Source organism: Lipotes vexillifer, unplaced genomic scaffold, assembly GCF_000442215.2.
Source record: "Lipotes vexillifer unplaced genomic scaffold, Lipotes_vexillifer_v1.1 scaffold717, whole genome shotgun sequence".
NCBI lineage: Eukaryota > Metazoa > Chordata > Mammalia > Artiodactyla > Lipotidae > Lipotes > Lipotes vexillifer.
The window spans coordinates 4,761,398-4,778,768 of NW_006798707.1; the positions used below are offsets into that span (position 1 = coordinate 4,761,398).

Sequence of the window (17,371 nt, forward strand, 5' to 3'; positions counted from 1 at the left end):
AAAGCTTTTGCACAGCAAAGGAAACCATAAACAAGACCAAAAGACAACCCTCAGAATGGGAGAAAATATTTGAGAATGAAGCAACTGACAAAGGATTAATCTCCAAAATATACAAGCAGCTCATGCAGCTTAATATCAAAAAAACAAACAACCCAACCCAAAATTGGTCAGAAGACCTAAACAGACATTTCTCCAAAGAGGATATACAGATTGCCAGCAAACACGTGAAAGGATGCTCAACATCACCAATCATTAGAGAAATGCAAATCAGAACTGCAATGATGTATTACCTCACACCAGTCAGACGCGGCATGTGGGGCCTTCCCGGACCGGGGCACGAACCCGTGTCCCCTGCATCGGCAGGCGGACTCTCAACCACTGCGCCACCAGGGAAGCCCCTGAGGGAGAGTTCTTATAGTTTTCTTTCCTTCTTTTCCTTTTTTGTTTTTAAAAACTATGTAAGATACTGAACAAATTTAAATGCCAATGGGGACCATGTAATAGAGAAGAGAGATGGGTGATCAGGGAGAGTGAAGGCACACAGAGGGCAAAGTCCCCTAGAACGGGGGGCTCCCACACTGTCTGTGCATTAGAATCACCTGATGGTGGGGGGATGGTTCTTTTACAAATTCTACAGCCCAGGCCACAGCCCAGGGGAAATCCACTCTCTGGGGGTGGAGTAGAGGCAGCAGAGTTTTTGAAGCTCCCCAGGTGACTGCGATGTACAGACAGTTTGGCAACCATCACCCTGAAACCTCGCTCCTTCAGTTGAGGTCCTCAGACCAGCAGCACGGCACCACCTGGGGCTTACAGAACTGCAGACCAACCGAACCAAAATCCACACTTTAACAAGATCCCCGGGAGATCTGTGTGCACATTAAAGTGTGAGAAGCCGACAGGCAGGAGGAGATGAATCCAGGCGGTGGGACCTCGATTAATGATGATTTATGAATGAATGCAGCGGGGAAGAGGGTGTCCGGAGAACAGGAGGCACACCTTATCCTTCAAGATGAAAGAGACAGAAGGATGGTGCAGATACAGGTTCGTCTGTCTTGGGAAGTTGGTGCTATTTCATCTACAAAACAGAGGTGTCATCTTCTGTGAGTGAAAGGAGTGGGGTGGACTCAGGAGCTGGGGAGTAGTGGAAAAGGTACAAATGGAGATTGAGGGAGAATGCTGGCCAGGCAAGGTGGCAGGCTCAAGAGGTCCACCAAGGGCCTCCCTGGGCCTGATGGCCACGGAGTGCTAGCAGCACCGCCTGATAGTCCCAGAACTGTTCAGCAGCCTACGAACCGGGGAGGAAACGGTACAAAGTCGGGTTCATCCAGGGTTAAGAGAACTTCACCAGGGAGGGTTGATAGATGCCCAACAGAGCAAGAGATCTGAGGACAACATCTTTTAAGCATTCTCTTTAAGCAAGAAGGTGGAACCCAAGTTGGAGAGGGAGGGCAATGAAGAAAGGAGGGGTGGACCCACATGGCCAAAAGACCGGAAGTTGGCTGAGGACTCAGAATAAACGCCGTGGGAGGCTCTGAGTAGGAAAAGTGGAGAACAGTGTGGGTTTATGGTTTCAGAAATACAAATCACTTTAGCAGCCTCTGATTTAATCCTCCCGGGCAGTGATGGGCTCGACCTATGGAGAGTAGGCTGCAAAAATCCCATCTGTCGACAGCCTTAGAATGACTGAGGGACATTAGATGACAAAAGCCACCGGCTGCCCCCCGCAAAAGACGAATGATAACAGCAATGAAGTTGCCATTTTTCTCTACTCAAATCAACCCTGGGCTGGGGAATGCAACATCACAGAGTTTTGGAATCTGACAGGTGTGACCTGAGCCTCCTCTCCCCCTCCTGTAATGGTGTGATCCAGGGCAAGTCCCTGAACCTGCAGGGGACCCAGTCTCCTCATCTGTAAAACAGGGGTAATTATACCCATTTCTCAGTTTGCAGAGGACTAATGGGATATCTCATGTAATGGTATCTGGCCCTTAATTTCTCTCTCTTCGACCCCCACGAAGCTGGAGCCCGGCTCTAGAGGAGATCGCATGGTACCGTTCCTCCTAGGAAGGCAGAAGATTTAGGCTTGGGCAGCTGAGGACCAGAAGGAAGGAACTCCGACCTGGAGGGACCAGGGCTGCTTAGCCCAGCACCCCACCTTTCTATAAAAAGCTGGAAACACCAGTCCACTGCACAAGGCACAGCTCTGCCCACTGAGTAGATGGCCCAGGTTGCCCGGTGGTCATCCCACAAGAGCTGTCCGAGGCCCTGCAGCCAGAACTGGGCAGGAGTAAGAAGGCGCACGAAGGGAGAAGAGACCCAGCCTGGGCCCTGGAGGCTCGGGAGACCAGCTGAGCACACAGGCCTGCTGGGACCCGCTCTCCTCAGGCCTGTGAGTTGGGGCTCTTGGCCCTTTGCACAAATAAACCAGGAGGGACACTTACTTTCCAAAGGGTCTCTCCAGGGCGAATGGCCGGGAAGCGTAATAGTACTGCTTGTATTCATCCATCCACACTTCAGCTGTCCGCTTGGTGTTCCTGAGGAGACAGGGGGTGTCGGGGAGGGTCAGAGAGGACCTGGGACGTGTCCAGGTAAAATATACGCAAGCGGCAAGCTGGCAGCGTCACCCCCGTGGGGCCCCCCGTGGTCCAGTAACATTACTCTCCCCACAGTGCTGAGCCCAGCCACTACCACCGACCTCCAAAGGGACCTCTACCCCAAGACACAGGATTTTAGTAGTCACTACATACTCTTTTCCCAAAAGGCACAGGCCAGAGAAATTACACCAGAAACTGAACTTCTGTCGCCCTCAAAAGAGAAAAAAATCGGGGAGAAAAGAGCCAGGAGAATCTGGTACGTCCCTTTGATGCCAGTACAAGAGGAGCAAGTGCCGACCATCTCACCTCTGGCCGTCCGCGGGCACCTGCTCCAGAGCTCTCCCCTTCAGCCCAGGGCCCAGCTCTCCAAGCGGACAGCCAGTCATGCACGGGTTCCCACAGGCCACGTGATTAGCTTGGTGCAGGTGTAAAGAATTAAGCAATCACGCCATCTCGGTCAAACGTTTGCCAGGACTCTGAAGTTTTTAAAAAATCAGCTATTCGCTCTGAGTTTGACATCCAAGGTCACAGAAAAAGAGACAGAGACCGACACGGAGGATGTCATTGCTCAGCTGTCCAGGAGGCAGGGGTACCAGGAAGAGAGGATGTGGGAAAACAATCAGAAGCCAGAAGCAGGGCTGAAGCAGCACCTGCCAAGGCCCGAGCGCGTGGACTCGGAGTCTCACCAGAAAGGCCACGCCCCTCCAGATTTCTGCTTCTGTGTGGAACAGAGGCATTCAACAGCGGAGCGTGGCACGCCCTTCCAGACCGTGAACCTGGAAGGAGTCATGCACACGCAGCCCAGCTCTTGGTGCTCAGAAGGCAGCTAACAGAGCCTTGCCGCCTCCCTTCACTGGCCTAACCGCCGGCAAACTGGAAGCTGCCGATGAGACACTGTCCCACATTTCCCTCCCCTCCAATGACCCGCTGGTGGCACGCAGGATGCCCGCTGGCCAGGGCCCAGTCTCAAACACAAGGAACATTCTGGAGCCCAAGGCTCTGCCCCCTCACTCCCAGGCTGGCCCCTTTCCCCATCACAGCCCCACCGCTTTCCTGTGCCGGGCGCCCCCAGATCACCTTTCCCTGTAAAAGCCCAGAGCCCAGGCAGCCCTGCCTTTGTTCCTGTCCCTGCTGACTGGGTTCTCACTACCCTACCCTGCCCTGCCCAGCATGGGGTCAACTTTCTCCCTGTTCAAGCCCATCACGCTGCCACACCTGTCCACACCCACAGCTGTCCATACGTGGGAGAAACCGAGGACGGGAGAACCCAGACACACCACAGGGGAAGAAAAACACCAAAAGAGGCGCTTCCCCCAAATGGACCAAATGAGAGAAAAAAAGAGCAAAGTGGAAATAAATGGGGAGTGAGCTGTCAAGTGACAAGAGATAAGGGGAGACGAAGCTGGAGGACCAGAAGAACAAAAGGAGAAAGAGGCGTAAGGAATTATTTTTAAAGAAAAGGAGAAAGGTTGAAGAAAAAAATCACGGAAAGCAGAAGGGCATATGGAAGGAGGGAGCAGGAATACGCAAGTGGGCACCGCTGGGTCACTGAGACCCCAGGATCTTCGTCCTGTCCCCAGGCAGGAGATGACAAGTCCCAGGAAAGGAGCCCAGGGCCGCAGGGCCTACGCCAGCCTGGCAGCTTCTGTGCACCCTCGAGGCCCTGGAGCAGTCAGGTGGGTTGTATCTACTTGTGCCTCCCCGTTCCCGAATCTTCCCAAGGGCCTTTCCCAGCCTCAAGGTGGGAGCAGCGGATCTTTAGAACTCAGGGGCAAAACGGTCACCCTTCCCCCACCCCAAACAACCCAAAATACCCAGGGCCCTGAGCCCTGCAGGATGGTGCTGCCCAGTGACTTGAAGCCCCCAAGGCTACATGTGGGGCCTTGCGAAGCCTTGGAAGCCAACAGTGGAGAACAGCCTTGGGGCTTCCAGCCTGAAGCTGGACGGGCAGGCCTGACCTCTCCTGCTCAGGCAGCGGCCCAGCGAGCAGGACCCACAGCCCCTGTCCATCCAGAACACTCGGGCGACCTACCAGAGAACCCAGGGCAGCAGCAACCCATCACCACAAAAGCCCTCGGCCACTGCAGCGCACACTTACTTTATATACGTGTTGGCATTTCCATCTGGGAAAACATACGGGTGCTTTTTCCGGAAGACGTGGCCCACTCGGCTGCAGGGGATGATCTCCAGGCTGCCCCCGCACATCCACACCCTGAAGGAGATTTCTGCAAGACAGCCATGCCCCCCATCACTGCTCTGCCTCCTGGACGGAGGGGCACAGGATGGCAGTGTTGAGACTCCAGGCGCCAGGGAATCCCAGGGAGCGGGGAGGGCCGGCCGCACCCAGCCTCGGGTGCAGCGGTTACCAGCGTGCTCCACTGGCCCGGCAACCTCGGCTTCCCGGCCCACAACAAGGATGGTAACAACTCACACCTGGGAGGGTGGTTTGAGTTAACAGGGAAACAGTGGGCGGCAGGGAGGAGCACAGAAAAATCAACCCCTGTTCCCCGCCTTCATGGAGGCCTCTGGAACACAGGGGCCTGCACGGCGGGGGCCACTGCTATGATGCTTTAGCCTGGAAAGAGAAGCCTGGGGGCTATGAGAGAGCTGCTTTTGAGCACGTGGAAGATGGATTAGACGAGCTCATATGATCCCAGAGGGTTAGGGCCAGGACTGAGGAGAAAGAATTTCCACTGGAGACTATGGGAGAATTTTCTGATGGTCAAGGTCCAGATAGAAGGGGCTGTCATGGAGTAAGTGTGTTTGCCACTCTGACAGGCTAGCAATCCACGTGGCCTGGAGGAGAGAGGACAGAGAGGACCAGTTCCCAGGAGGTACCTGGACAAGGTGTCCAGGACAGAGCCTCCCGACACTGAGACGGCAACTCTACCCGCTGCAAGGGCCCCTGAATCTTAGCCCGGAGGAGGAAGTCTGAGCCGCAGTCAAGAGCCGGGAGCAGCCATAGAAAGTGCTGGAAGCCTCGAAGCTCTTGTTGGAGGTGCTCCCCTGGGTGGGGATTTGCACACAAACCCCTTTTTCCCCGTTGGCTGCTGCTGCAGGGACCTCCGGGATGGGGGGAGGGGTGGAGTTAGCAGGGGCGCTGGGACTAGGCTGGCGGGTGCATTTCTCCCTCAGGGCTGCTTCCTGCAGGCTTGGAGCAGCGGTTCTACCCCAGAAGGAAGCAGCGGAATTCAGGGGTGGTGGCGGAGTATCTCTCATCACTGCCCTGGTTTGGAATCGCTGAACACTGTGAGGGGTTTTATAATCGCTGTTAACTCCTCCACAGATGGTGCATCCCCTTACGGACTGCACCCAGGGCAGCCTCCTTGCTGCACGCCACTGGCTGCCCATCTGAAATGCTTGCCTGGCCCATGCTTCTGCAGTCAAGCTCAAGCAAGAGGAGGACAGGATGGCTCGGGAAAATCCCGTGCCCGTGGGCAACTGCCCCTGGAAGCGGCCCGGGTGTCCATGAGCAGGAAATGAGGATGCGGGTATTCCAGTGCTGTCCCACCACGTACGACGTGCCCTGCACCCTCCAGCACCTTGGGCCCCACTTCCCTGGGTTTCTTCAAGTGCTTGGACACAGATTCTTCATCCTGATCTTCACCTGCTCTCATACTCGCCTGTCCTCAGTCACCCTTTACCTGTCCCCTCCTGCCTCCTGCCCCGTGTCCCTGGAAAAGTTGCAGGCCAGGCTGCCTTGACAGCTGTCGCCCGCTGCCCAGGTACCCTCCCAGACAGGCTACAGCTCATTTCCAGCAAGCTCGGATTTCCCTCAGAGTTGGGGCAACGTGGACACTAGGATGAAGAAAGGACGTCTCAAGAGTGCTGTCAGATGATGGCAAGAACACAGGGTCGGGGAGAGATGGGAAGAAATTGGCTTTGGGGTCGTGGCCCCAGGTCTGCAGTAACCCACTAGCCGTGTCGCTGGGAAACCTGCTTGACCTCGCTGAGGCCGGGTTTCCTCACACGTAAAATGAAGATCATAAAAGTACTCCACAGGATTGCCGTTGACATCAAATGAAATGGAATTTCAAGAATAACTGTGAAAACACTTAAGTGTGCTGCGAAGCTCAGTAGCATTTACAAGACATTCCTCTGCAGGCCGTCTCTTTAAGACGTGGACGCCAATGGCATCGCCCACCTGTGCCCACTTCCAACTTCCTAGATGATTTACAGCTTCCTGCTTCTGCCACAGGAGGCAGTTGAAATCTGTGGTACTTAACACCTGAGATTTTGACTCTCCATAGAAATCCACGATACACGGCGCCCCGGCGTTTGCCTGGTTGGAATCGGGGGCACCGGCCTGGCGTTGGCAGGGGATGATGAGTGAGCTTAGCTGACGGCCAACATCCAGCTCTCCACCTTGCAGTGATGCACGAAGGGGCAGAGGGCTCGGTGCAAGGAATTGTGATGGTACACGTGTGAATTTAGCCTCCAGGGCTAAGGTCTACTGGGCTCCAATAATCAGCTCCTCTCCAGGACCTCAAAACAGGGTTTCCAGTTCCCCAAAAGGAAAACCCTCTCATCCCTCAAAACCAGAGATGGAGGCCTTGCTTACTGGATATAACCTACCAATTCTGTGCCAGCTTTCTTCCAAAAATATGCATACATTTCAGCTATGGTCTCTTCCTTACATGTATTCAAATGAGACATAAGTCCCTCCTCATTTGCAAAGCAAATCCCTCCAACCTGTGCCTCAGTGCCACCCACCCTCCCCGCCCCTGAAACCTGTTCCTCTCCCTGTGCTTTCTTCACCCAGCATTCTGCTTCTCTCTGAATCTATTGCCCCCCCCCCCACTCTGCCACCATCATGCACAGACCCCACCTCAGAAAGTACCATTCTCCTCTCCACCTTCCTTTTGGGCTTCTGGCATTCTCCACCCCAAGGCGCTATCTCTGAGTGCCTTGCTGACACTGCTTCCTCAGCTGACCCCAACATTCGCTTGACGCTGAGGACTCACCCCTATCCCACCAGCCCAGCTCTGCTCCGGGCCCCAGCACTGACCTCCGTGGCTGCCTGACGCTCTGTCGAGGTGCGCTGGATGCCCTCAGATGCAGTACGTCTTCCACCCCATCAGCATATCCCCTAACAGCCCTCTGCAGGCTGCCTCCTCTCTTCTGCCTCTAAAACCATCCTTCCTCTTCGTTTTCCTGTGTCTGTGCTTCTTTAAAACATCAGAGTATCTCAGTTCTGCAGGGGAGGAAAGGACTCTTTCATTTATTCCTGGGCTGGGCTTTGGTCCTCCCTCAGGCAGTAACTTATTAGTCATCCTAACAACCCCACATGCGGTTGTGGATGTTTTTTACGACGCAGAAGCAGTCCCGAAAGGACAACTGACAGAGGGTAGCTGGCATCTGAAGCCCATCTCCCCAGCTCCAAAACTCCTGCCCTTGCCCTGACCCCATCTCACTCAGTGTGAACACGCACCATCAGCCAACGCAGCTGTGGACACGAAGATCCTGACTTCAGGGCACTCACAGATGAACCAGAGAGACCAATCTATAACCAGCTACCTTATGCACTCCTTCATCCAGTCCTGACACCTGCCTGTCTCAGCTCTGCTTCTGGCCAGCTGATGGTGCCCACAGAGGCTGCAGCCTGAGATGCAGTAAGAGCTTCTCTCCTCTGGAGTCCAGACTGTCGTATCCAAGATGACCTGAGACACATGCCTCGCTGTGCCTCCGCCAGAGTCAAGGCAGTCTGGGTGATGAAGCTTGGAGTGTTCAGATCAGTGTAATGACTTTCAGGTACCATAGCGTGGAGTATTTAAAACCTAGGACATATAGTTGTCCTACCCTTAACCACACCACTGACTTCAGGATAACAACGTGTATCCTCCCAGGACTGCAAGCCAGGTCCGGTGATTCACGGATTTGTGCTGAAGCCTCTGGGAAAGGCTTGTGATCCCGAGGTCCAAGCAGTGGGGCCGTAGACCGAGGTGTAAAGCAGTGGGCCTTCCAGGTAGAGCCCAGACCCTCCACTTGCCATGTCTGCAGTTCCTGCAAAGTCATCACTTTCTTAAGTGAAGGAGCCAAAAGATGATGTAGGGAGTTTGTGGGCGGTTCTCACTGAGTCAGCACCCGCATAATCTCCCTGGTGATGGATGTCACGCAGCCCCAAATCCGCTCTGAATTCCAGGCAGGGAGATGTGTAATTATTCCATCCTCACTGGGGGCACCGTTGCCTTCTTCTTTTCTTTAAACTTCAGATTAATATTTGGGAATAAACTGCCCTCCCCCAGCCTCTGTTCTCAGCTCTTTCCTTCTATTTCCTCATCAGCTCATCAGCAGTTTGGCCAGCGCTCATAAGCCCCCAACCCTTAACCAGAGCCAACGTCTACCTGACGAGCCGTGACGGTGGACAGGAATTCAGGGGAAAGGGGACAGCTTCCTCCCCAGGAACCGAATCACAGCTATTCCTATACCACTCCTTGGCCATATAGGTCCAGTTGAAATCTCCTCTGATAGCCCGGTTTCTACACAAAGGCAAAGGGAGCATTAGACACGGGCTCCCCTGAAGGCAGTGGGCCTGTTTTAAATGGAACCTCATGGACTGTATACAGACACATTTATTGTCTACATAGCATTATCCACTCTCCCTCTGGCCGAGCTGAAATCTAGTGAGGACAAAGGGATTGCAGGGGACAGTGATGGTCAGTAAGAGACAGCCACTCATCCGTCCACACAGACAAATGTGGTGACAGGGACCTTTCCTTTCAAGAATCTTTACGTTCCCAGGGCCACCTGGGCTAGAAAGCTCTGTTATTATTTTTTAATGAGTACACGGACTCGAGTAGAGGCAATCTTATTGGGCCACAAAGGATAACCTTGAACCTATGAGCAAAATTATGCTTCACACCATCCGGGACAATCAAGGTTGCATCCAGGTTCCTGACTTCCGAACAAGCAGTAATCACAGGCCCACCCTGGTCACCACGGGCTGTCCAGCTGCGACTGTCATGGCGGCACCCTTTACCTCTCCACAGCCGCTCTGGAAAAGCGTGGCCTTGAGGGACCGCACCTGGGCCTGGGGGCTTAGCAAGCAGCCTCACCTGGGTGGGGGGAAGATGACTTTACATCAGACTTGGTTGCTGTTCTCAGATGAGGCCACTTCTCTCATCTTGAGCCCCTGAACCTGAAAAGGGTGAGGCCAAAAGAGAAAGCGAGAGGGACCCACTGTTCCCGCGGGTGTGACACAGTGCTCGTCTGACAAACCTGCTCGCCTGCAGCCCGAAGGCGAGGCAAGGCCGCTGCCCGGGGCCTCATTCGTCTTCACGGTGGCCCTGGGAGCGTGTTTCTACTGCTGCCGTAACAAATTACCACACCAACCCAGCGTGGGTTTGGTTGGGCCCTCTGCTGAGGGGCTCTCCAGGCCGCGATCAACATTGTCAGCAGGATTAGGTTCCTTTCTGGGGGCTCTGAAGCTCTCGAGTTGATTCAGGTTGTTTGCAGAAGCCGGTTCCTCGCGGTCGCAGGGCTGCGGTTCCCTTCTCCTCACTGGCTGTAGGTCAGGGGCCCCTGCTACATCCACGCTGCCCCTCCCCCTTCACACCAGTGGCAGCCAGGCCAGTTCCTCCCAGGCTGTGAACCTCTCTGACTGCTTCGCTCCATCTCTTCTGACTCCAGCCAGAGAAAGTTCTCTGCTGCAAAGGGCCCACGTGATTGGACTGGGCCCACCTGGACACTCCAGGCTACTCTCCCAGCTTCAGATTCAGGAGCCTTAATCACATCTGCAAACTCCCTTTTGCCGTGTAAGGTAACCTCCTGACAGGTTCTAGGTGAGGAGATGCTCTCCGTGACCAAACTTCACTCAGGCTCGCCCTCTCTCTGACTAGGCATGAACTGTTGTTCCTTACCCTCGTCAGGCCTGCATCGCCTTTTAGCAAGAATCCTGCTAAGCCGGTTTAGAGAATCCATCCCCCCAGCCTGCCCCGGCCCCCATATCTGATTACCCTGGTAAGAAACCTTAGGTCTCCATAGAAATTCTGAAATTTTTTGTTCTAGTTCTGTGAAAAATGCCATTGGTAGTTTGATAGGGATTGCACTGAATCTGTAGATTGCTTTGGGTAGTAGAGTCATTTTCACAATGTTGATTCTTCCAATCCAACAACATGGTATATCTCTCCATCTGTTTGTATCATCTTTAATTTCTTTCATCAGTGTCTTATAGTTTTCTGCCTACAGGTCTTTTGTCTCCTTAGGTAGGTTTATTCTTAGGTATTTTATTCTTTTTGTTGCAATGGTAAATGGGAGTGTTTTCTTGATTTCACTTTCAGATTTTTCATCATTAGTATATAGGAATGCCAGAGATTTCTGTGCATTAATTTTGTATCCTGCTACTTTACCAAATTCATTGATTAGCTCTAGTAGTTTTCTGGTAGCATCTTTAGGATTCTCTATGTATAGTATCATGTCATCTGCAAACAGTGACAGCTTTACTTCTTCTTTTCCGATTTGGATTCCTTTTATTTCCTTTTCTTCTCTGATTGCTGTGGCTAAAACTTCCAAAACTATGTTGAATAAGAGTGGTGAGAGTGGGTAACCCTGTCTTGTTCCTGATCTTAGTGGAAATTCTTTCAGTTTTTCACCTTTGAGGACGATGTTGGCTGTGGGTTTGTCATATATGGCCTTTATTATGTTGAGGAAAGTTCCCTCTATGCCTACTTTCTGGAGGGTTTTTTTCATAAATGGGTGTTGAATTTTGTCGAAAGCTTTCTCTGCATCTATTGAGATGACCATATGGTTTTTATTCCTTAATTTGTTAATGTGGTGTATCACATTGATTGATTTGCGTACATTGAAGAATCCTTGCATTCCTGGGATAAACCCCACTTGATCATAGTATATGATCCTTTTGACATTCTGTTGGATTCTGTTTGCTAGTATTTTACTGAGGATTTTACATCTATGTTCATCAATGATATTGGCCTGTAATTTTCTTTCTTTGTGACATCCTTGTCTGGTTTTGGTATCAGGGTGAATGGTGGCCTCGTAGATGTCATACAGAGTGAAGTAAGTTAGAAATAGAAAGACAAATACCGTATGCTAACACGTATATATGGAATTTAAGAAAAAAAAATGTCATGAAGAACCTAGGGGTAAGACAGGAACAAAGACACAGACCTACTAGAGAATGGACTTGAGGATATGGGGAGGGGGAAGGGTAAGCTGTGACAAAGCGAGAGAGAGGCATGGACATATATACACTACCAAACGTAAAACAGATAGCTAGTGGGAAGCAGCCGCAGAGCACAGGGAGATCAGCTCGGTCGGTGCTTTCTGACCACCTAGAGGGGTGGGATAGGGAGGGTGGGAGGGAGGGAGACGCAAGAGGGAAGAGATATGGGAACATATGTATATGTATAACTGATTCACTTTGTTATAAAGCAGAAACTAACACACCATTGTAAAGCAATTATACTGCAATAAAGATGTAAAAAAAAAAAAAAAAAGAAACCTTAAGTCAGTGTAGCAGAATTCCCCCCACTTTGTTTTTAAATTAAACTTTTAATGTTGAGATAATTGGACATTCACAAACAATTATAAGAAATAAAATAGAGATGCTGTGTACCCTTCATGGTTTTCCCTAATGGCACCGTCTTTCAAAATTATAGTACATGAATTTAACAAAGATATTCACATTGATACAATCCATCAATCATACTCAGGTTTCCAAGTTTCATGTATATGAATTTGTGTGTGTGTATGTGTGTATTTACCTCATGCAATTTTATCCCATGCATATGTCCATGTATTCACCAGTAAAGACACAGAAGAGTTTCATTACCGCAAAGATCCCTCATGCTGCCCTTTTAATCACACCACCTCCCTCCTCTCCCGTCGACCTCACCTTTAACCCATGTTAACCATTACTATTTCCTTCATAATGTTGTCACTTCAAGAATATTATCACCCCCCCCCCACTTTTGATGTTCCCTCTTAGTAATTTCCATTCACCGCCCCCGGCCCTGCTCCTTGGATCCAAATCCCCACCTGTTCTTGTTGTATTTGGAGCTGAGCCCCATACCCCTGAGCCCTGCCATTGCGATAGCCTTAACACCCATTGTGAGAGTCCTGAATAAAGTCTTTCTTACCATTTTAACAAGTGTCAGAATAATTTTTTTCTCTAATACGGGGATTAGGGCGGGGATGTATTTTGGCGGAGGCCCTTCCCCTACTATGGGGATCACTGTCTCCACTTTAAAGACTTAGAAACAGTGAGGTAAAGCAACTTTCCCAAGGACACAGAGCTAGTGATGACTGCAGGATTCAAACGTAGGCCTGTCTGATTCCACAGCCCATGTTGACACACAGGAGTGTGCCTGCCAAACCTGACACAGCCTGATGTCCTTGACTGTGTTCTGGGGATGGGGGAGCTGGTGGTGGCAGCTCCTCTCTGGGACCCTCATCTCTCTCCTCAGCGTTGTCTTTTGTATCTTCTATGCTTTAGAAACTCCCCATTTTAAATCCAGAAATCCCATACTCTCCCTTCATATATGTGCCAAGGCCTCCATTTTGGAAAGGCACACCTCCTACCCCACCACTTACACACACACACACACACACACACACACACGCACACTTTTACTGGGCAACAGGTTCCTTTCACCTCTAAAGACCAAAAGCTAAAGTGAGTAGATGTATTAGATATTTTCCATGTATCCTGTGTTATGAAAATTGGAGTTTAAACATCCAATTTTAATGCAAAACCACTTCTGAAAAATAAAAGGCTGAAAGCCACATTTCCCTAAAGCCTGTTGCTATGCTGAACTGCAGATGTAATTATCAACACTTCAGCTCCTCTTGGAAACGCTTTGTGGGAATGATTGCACCAGGGTCGGGCTGCTAGAGTGCATAGCTGGGGTTGGCTTTCAAGTGGCCGCTTGGGGCCGCTCTCAGCAGATGAAAGTGAGATGGGCGGGCCAGGCAGCGTGCCACTGATGGTGGTCCCGGTCACCTTGGCCAGAGCCTTGTCCAGTGATCTCATGGACTTCTGTGCTGTGAAATGAAGTCAATGCCACAAAGGCAACTACGTCTGGAACACACAGAAACCCCACGTCTTGGGAAAGGAAAGATATCCTTACCTGCCATTGTTATTCTCCACAGGCTCTGTTTAATGCATGGAGACTGATTTTAAATGGAGCCTCAGAGTTGTGTACATGTGGTCCTTCCCACCCTGAACCCCCTTCCTGGTCAGTCTCCCGCTCTGAACACACATTCAGCGAGCAGTTTCCACCGCTCCAGTCATCGAGGTCGAGAAGTTGGATGAATGTTCTTGTAGGTAGAGGGCACAGAAGAAAAAACAGACAAATACACGAGAGGGCCCAGTACCAGAGTGGAGAGGAGAGCGGGGTGCTGAGGGGAGTGGGCAGAGGGTGGGTAGGGAGGGTGTCCTAGTCCTGGGGGAGGCCAGGCAGCCCCAGAGCTGTGATCTGTGGCCATTTGGCGCTTGGAGGAGGGTGGAGGCTGGATCTCTGTAGATGGCTGGGCATGTCCGGGCAGTGCAGGAGGGTCTGTCAGTGCCTCTGGACTGAAGGCTGGGGAGGTGGACACGGTCAAGGAATGGTGTGGGCCTTGTCTTTAGGACAAGAAGGGGCCACAGGGGGGTGCCAAACCCGGCAGGGTGGGGGAGATTGGCATTTCCAAGAGCACTTTGGCGGGAGTGTGTGGGGATGGCTTTGAGGGGAGCAGACTGGAGGTGGAGAATCATTTAGGAAAGTAAGAGGGGGATGGACATGAGTGATGCTGAGGGGAGAGGATCTTTAGGACTTGGAAGCAAGGGGCCCTCCTGCCATACACTGGAGCCGGGATTTTTTACTCTGACATGCAGATCCCTTTACCCCTCTTCACCATCTGTCCTTTGCAGGTGGACAAATGGGACCTAATCAGACTTATAAGCTTTTGCACAGCAAAGGAAACCATAATAAGATGAAAAGACAACCTATGGACTGGGAGAAATATTTGCAAACGATGCGACTGACAAGGGCTTAATTTCCAAAACATACAAAAAGCTCGTACAGCTCAATACCAAAAAAAACCCCAAACAACTCAATCAAAAAAGGGGCAGAAGACCTAAATAGACATTTCTCCAAAGAAGACATACAGATGGCCAACAGGCACATGAAAAAATGCTCAACATCACTGATTATTAGAGAAATGCAAATCAAAACTACAGTGAGGTACCACCTCACACTGGTCAGAATGGCCATCATCAAAAAGTCTACAAATAACAAATGCTGGAGAGGGTGTCGAGAAAGGGAACCCTCCTGCACTGTTGGTGGGATTGTAAGTTGGTGCAGCCACTGTGGAGAACAGTATGGAGGCTTCTTAAGAAACTAAAAATAGAACTACCACACGACCCAGCAATCCCACTCCTGGGCATATATCTGAAAAAGACGAAAACTCTAATTCAAAACGATACATGCACCCCAATGTTCATAGCAGCACTATTCACAATATCCAAGACATGGCAACAACCTAAATGTCCATCAACAGATGAATGGATAAAGATGAGGTATATATATACAATGCAATATTACTCAGCCATAAAAAAGAATGAAATAATGCCATTTGCAGCAACATGGATGGACCTAGAGATTATCATACTAGGTGAAGTAAGTCAGACAGAGAATGACAAATATCATATGATATCACTTATTTGTGGAATCTAAAAAACATATATAAATGAACTTATTTACAAAACAGAAATTGATTCACTGACATAGAAAACAACCTTATGGTTACCAAAGAGGAAAGCGGAGGGTGGGGGAGGGATAAATTAGGAGTTTGGGATTAACATCTACACACTACTATATATGAAACAGATAACCAACAAGGACGTACTGTATAGTACAGGGAACTATATTCAATATCCTGTAATAACCTATAATGGAAAAGAATCTGAAAAAGAATATGTAGGTATATGTATAACTGAACCACTTTGCCGTACACCTGAAACTAACACAGCATTGTAAATCAACTATACTCCAATTAAAAAAAAAAAAAAAAGCACTGCACGTTCTGGCATGTAAAATGCTAAAAAAAAAAAAAAAATCCAGAAATGACTTTTAAAGTGCTGGGAGTTGGCTATAGTATAATGGAATGTTGGAATTGGAGAAAACAGTGCTTCCTGTGTTAGCTGTCTGCAGTGCTTTTTTTGTGACTTAAAAACTTTTGTGATGGATTGTAAAATGTCTCTCCCACACCCCTCCCGAAGCCCCTCCCTACTTCCCTGGTCCAGTCAGCACTTGGTGATGTCAAACCACTGGGAAACCAACAAGAGGAGATCACCCTGGATGTGAGCAGATGTGTGTCAACATTGCTATAAAGAGAAGGTACTGGTAGGTTGGACCAGAATGTGACATCATTGAAAATAACAAGCTGCCTGCATCCACACGTGGCTGCCACGGAAAGGAAGGATCACACATACTTTGTGTGGGTCAAGAGGCCAGAACAAGGCCTGACTGATGGAAGCTGGGCTTTGACTTAGAAGAATTTTCTAACAATTCTACGCAAAAATTCTCAACAACAGAACTTACCATACTGTGAAGCAGCAAACACATCATCATCAGTAGCATTCGAGCAGAGACTGGATGACTGCTGTCTCTCAAAAGGGCTGCAGAAAGGATTCAGTGTACAGGCATAAAGGCTAGAGCACATCAGGAAGAATCATGAGAGGTACTGTGAACATTAGGACATCTGATGGGCTCTGCCCAGAAGGACAGAGACCTTGTCCCCATTGAGAACGCCAAGGGTGTACCCGGCTCCAAGTTCTCCCGGGCTGGTGCAGGCAGATCCCCCCTCAAACGCCACCACAAAGACCCCCATGGCATCCGAGGACTGAGTCCTAGTCAGGGGATTTGGTTTGGTTTGTGGGAACTGGGATTTTCTGCTTTGTTTGCCGAGCTTCCAACCTGGCCCCCACATGGCAGGACACGGACTTTTCTGATAGATTTCTCTACACTGCCCTGTTTAGGAGAACAGATGCTGTGGGTCAGGCCAACAGCCATAAATTTCCAGGAAATAACTCTTAATGACTGAGGAAGAAAGCCATAACGCATCCTGGAGACAGGGACAGGAGAAAACAGGGGCAGAGGACGATGCACAGGATTACGGCTAAATGCCAGGACGAGCCCCATGGATCCTCCTCCTGGCCTGCGCCACTGCTGGGGAGCCCATGCCAAACACGCTCCCCGGTACCCAGAAAGGGGAAGAGGCCCTGACACCCCGGACTTTTCTTCCTCTCTTGCGGTTTATGTTTTTATTTTTTTAAACATCTTTATTGGAGTATAATTGCTTTACAATGGTTCTCCTGTGGTTTATTCAACAAATAGTTACTGAATCCTCCTGCGTGGCAGGCACCATGCTGGGCAAGGGAGATAGCCGTGAACAAACAGACCAAATCCCTGTCTTGTGCAGCTCATAGGCTGGTCATCTCTTAGGTCTTACCTGCTGGAGGGAAGAAATGGTAACTAACATGTATTGTGTCCACATGGTGCCCAGAGGTTTTACAGACTTACCTGAATGGATTTCCACAGCAACCCCCAAAGCATCCCTGTGTTACACTTTTAACACACGAGGAAACTGGAGGGTCAGTCATTGTCATCATCTAGATGGGACGGGTCTCCGACTACTTTCTCCTGTATCTGCACATGGCAGCCCTACACCACTGTGGCCACACCTGGCCATGTGTTTACGCAGTTCTGGAACACGTGACCCAGCCCCTCCCCCCCCCCCCCCCCCCTTTTTCCTCGTCCAAAGACGACGGGCTTTCC

The 17,371-nt window shown here is 50.5% G+C and overlaps 1 protein-coding gene across 1 annotated transcript in view; it reads right to left on the minus strand.

Annotated features, from left to right (window-relative positions):
* The window catches only part of GALNT14 (polypeptide N-acetylgalactosaminyltransferase 14), a 233,031-nt gene that overhangs the window by 25,113 nt on the left and 190,547 nt on the right, over positions 1-17,371 (minus strand). The window contains exons 10-11 of the mRNA XM_007470881.1: positions 4,693-4,819; positions 2,442-2,534 (exon numbers count right to left, since the gene is read on the minus strand). Coding sequence (XP_007470943.1) covers positions 2,442-2,534; positions 4,693-4,819 — 220 coding nt within the window. The remainder of the gene's footprint in view (positions 1-2,441; positions 2,535-4,692; positions 4,820-17,371) is intronic.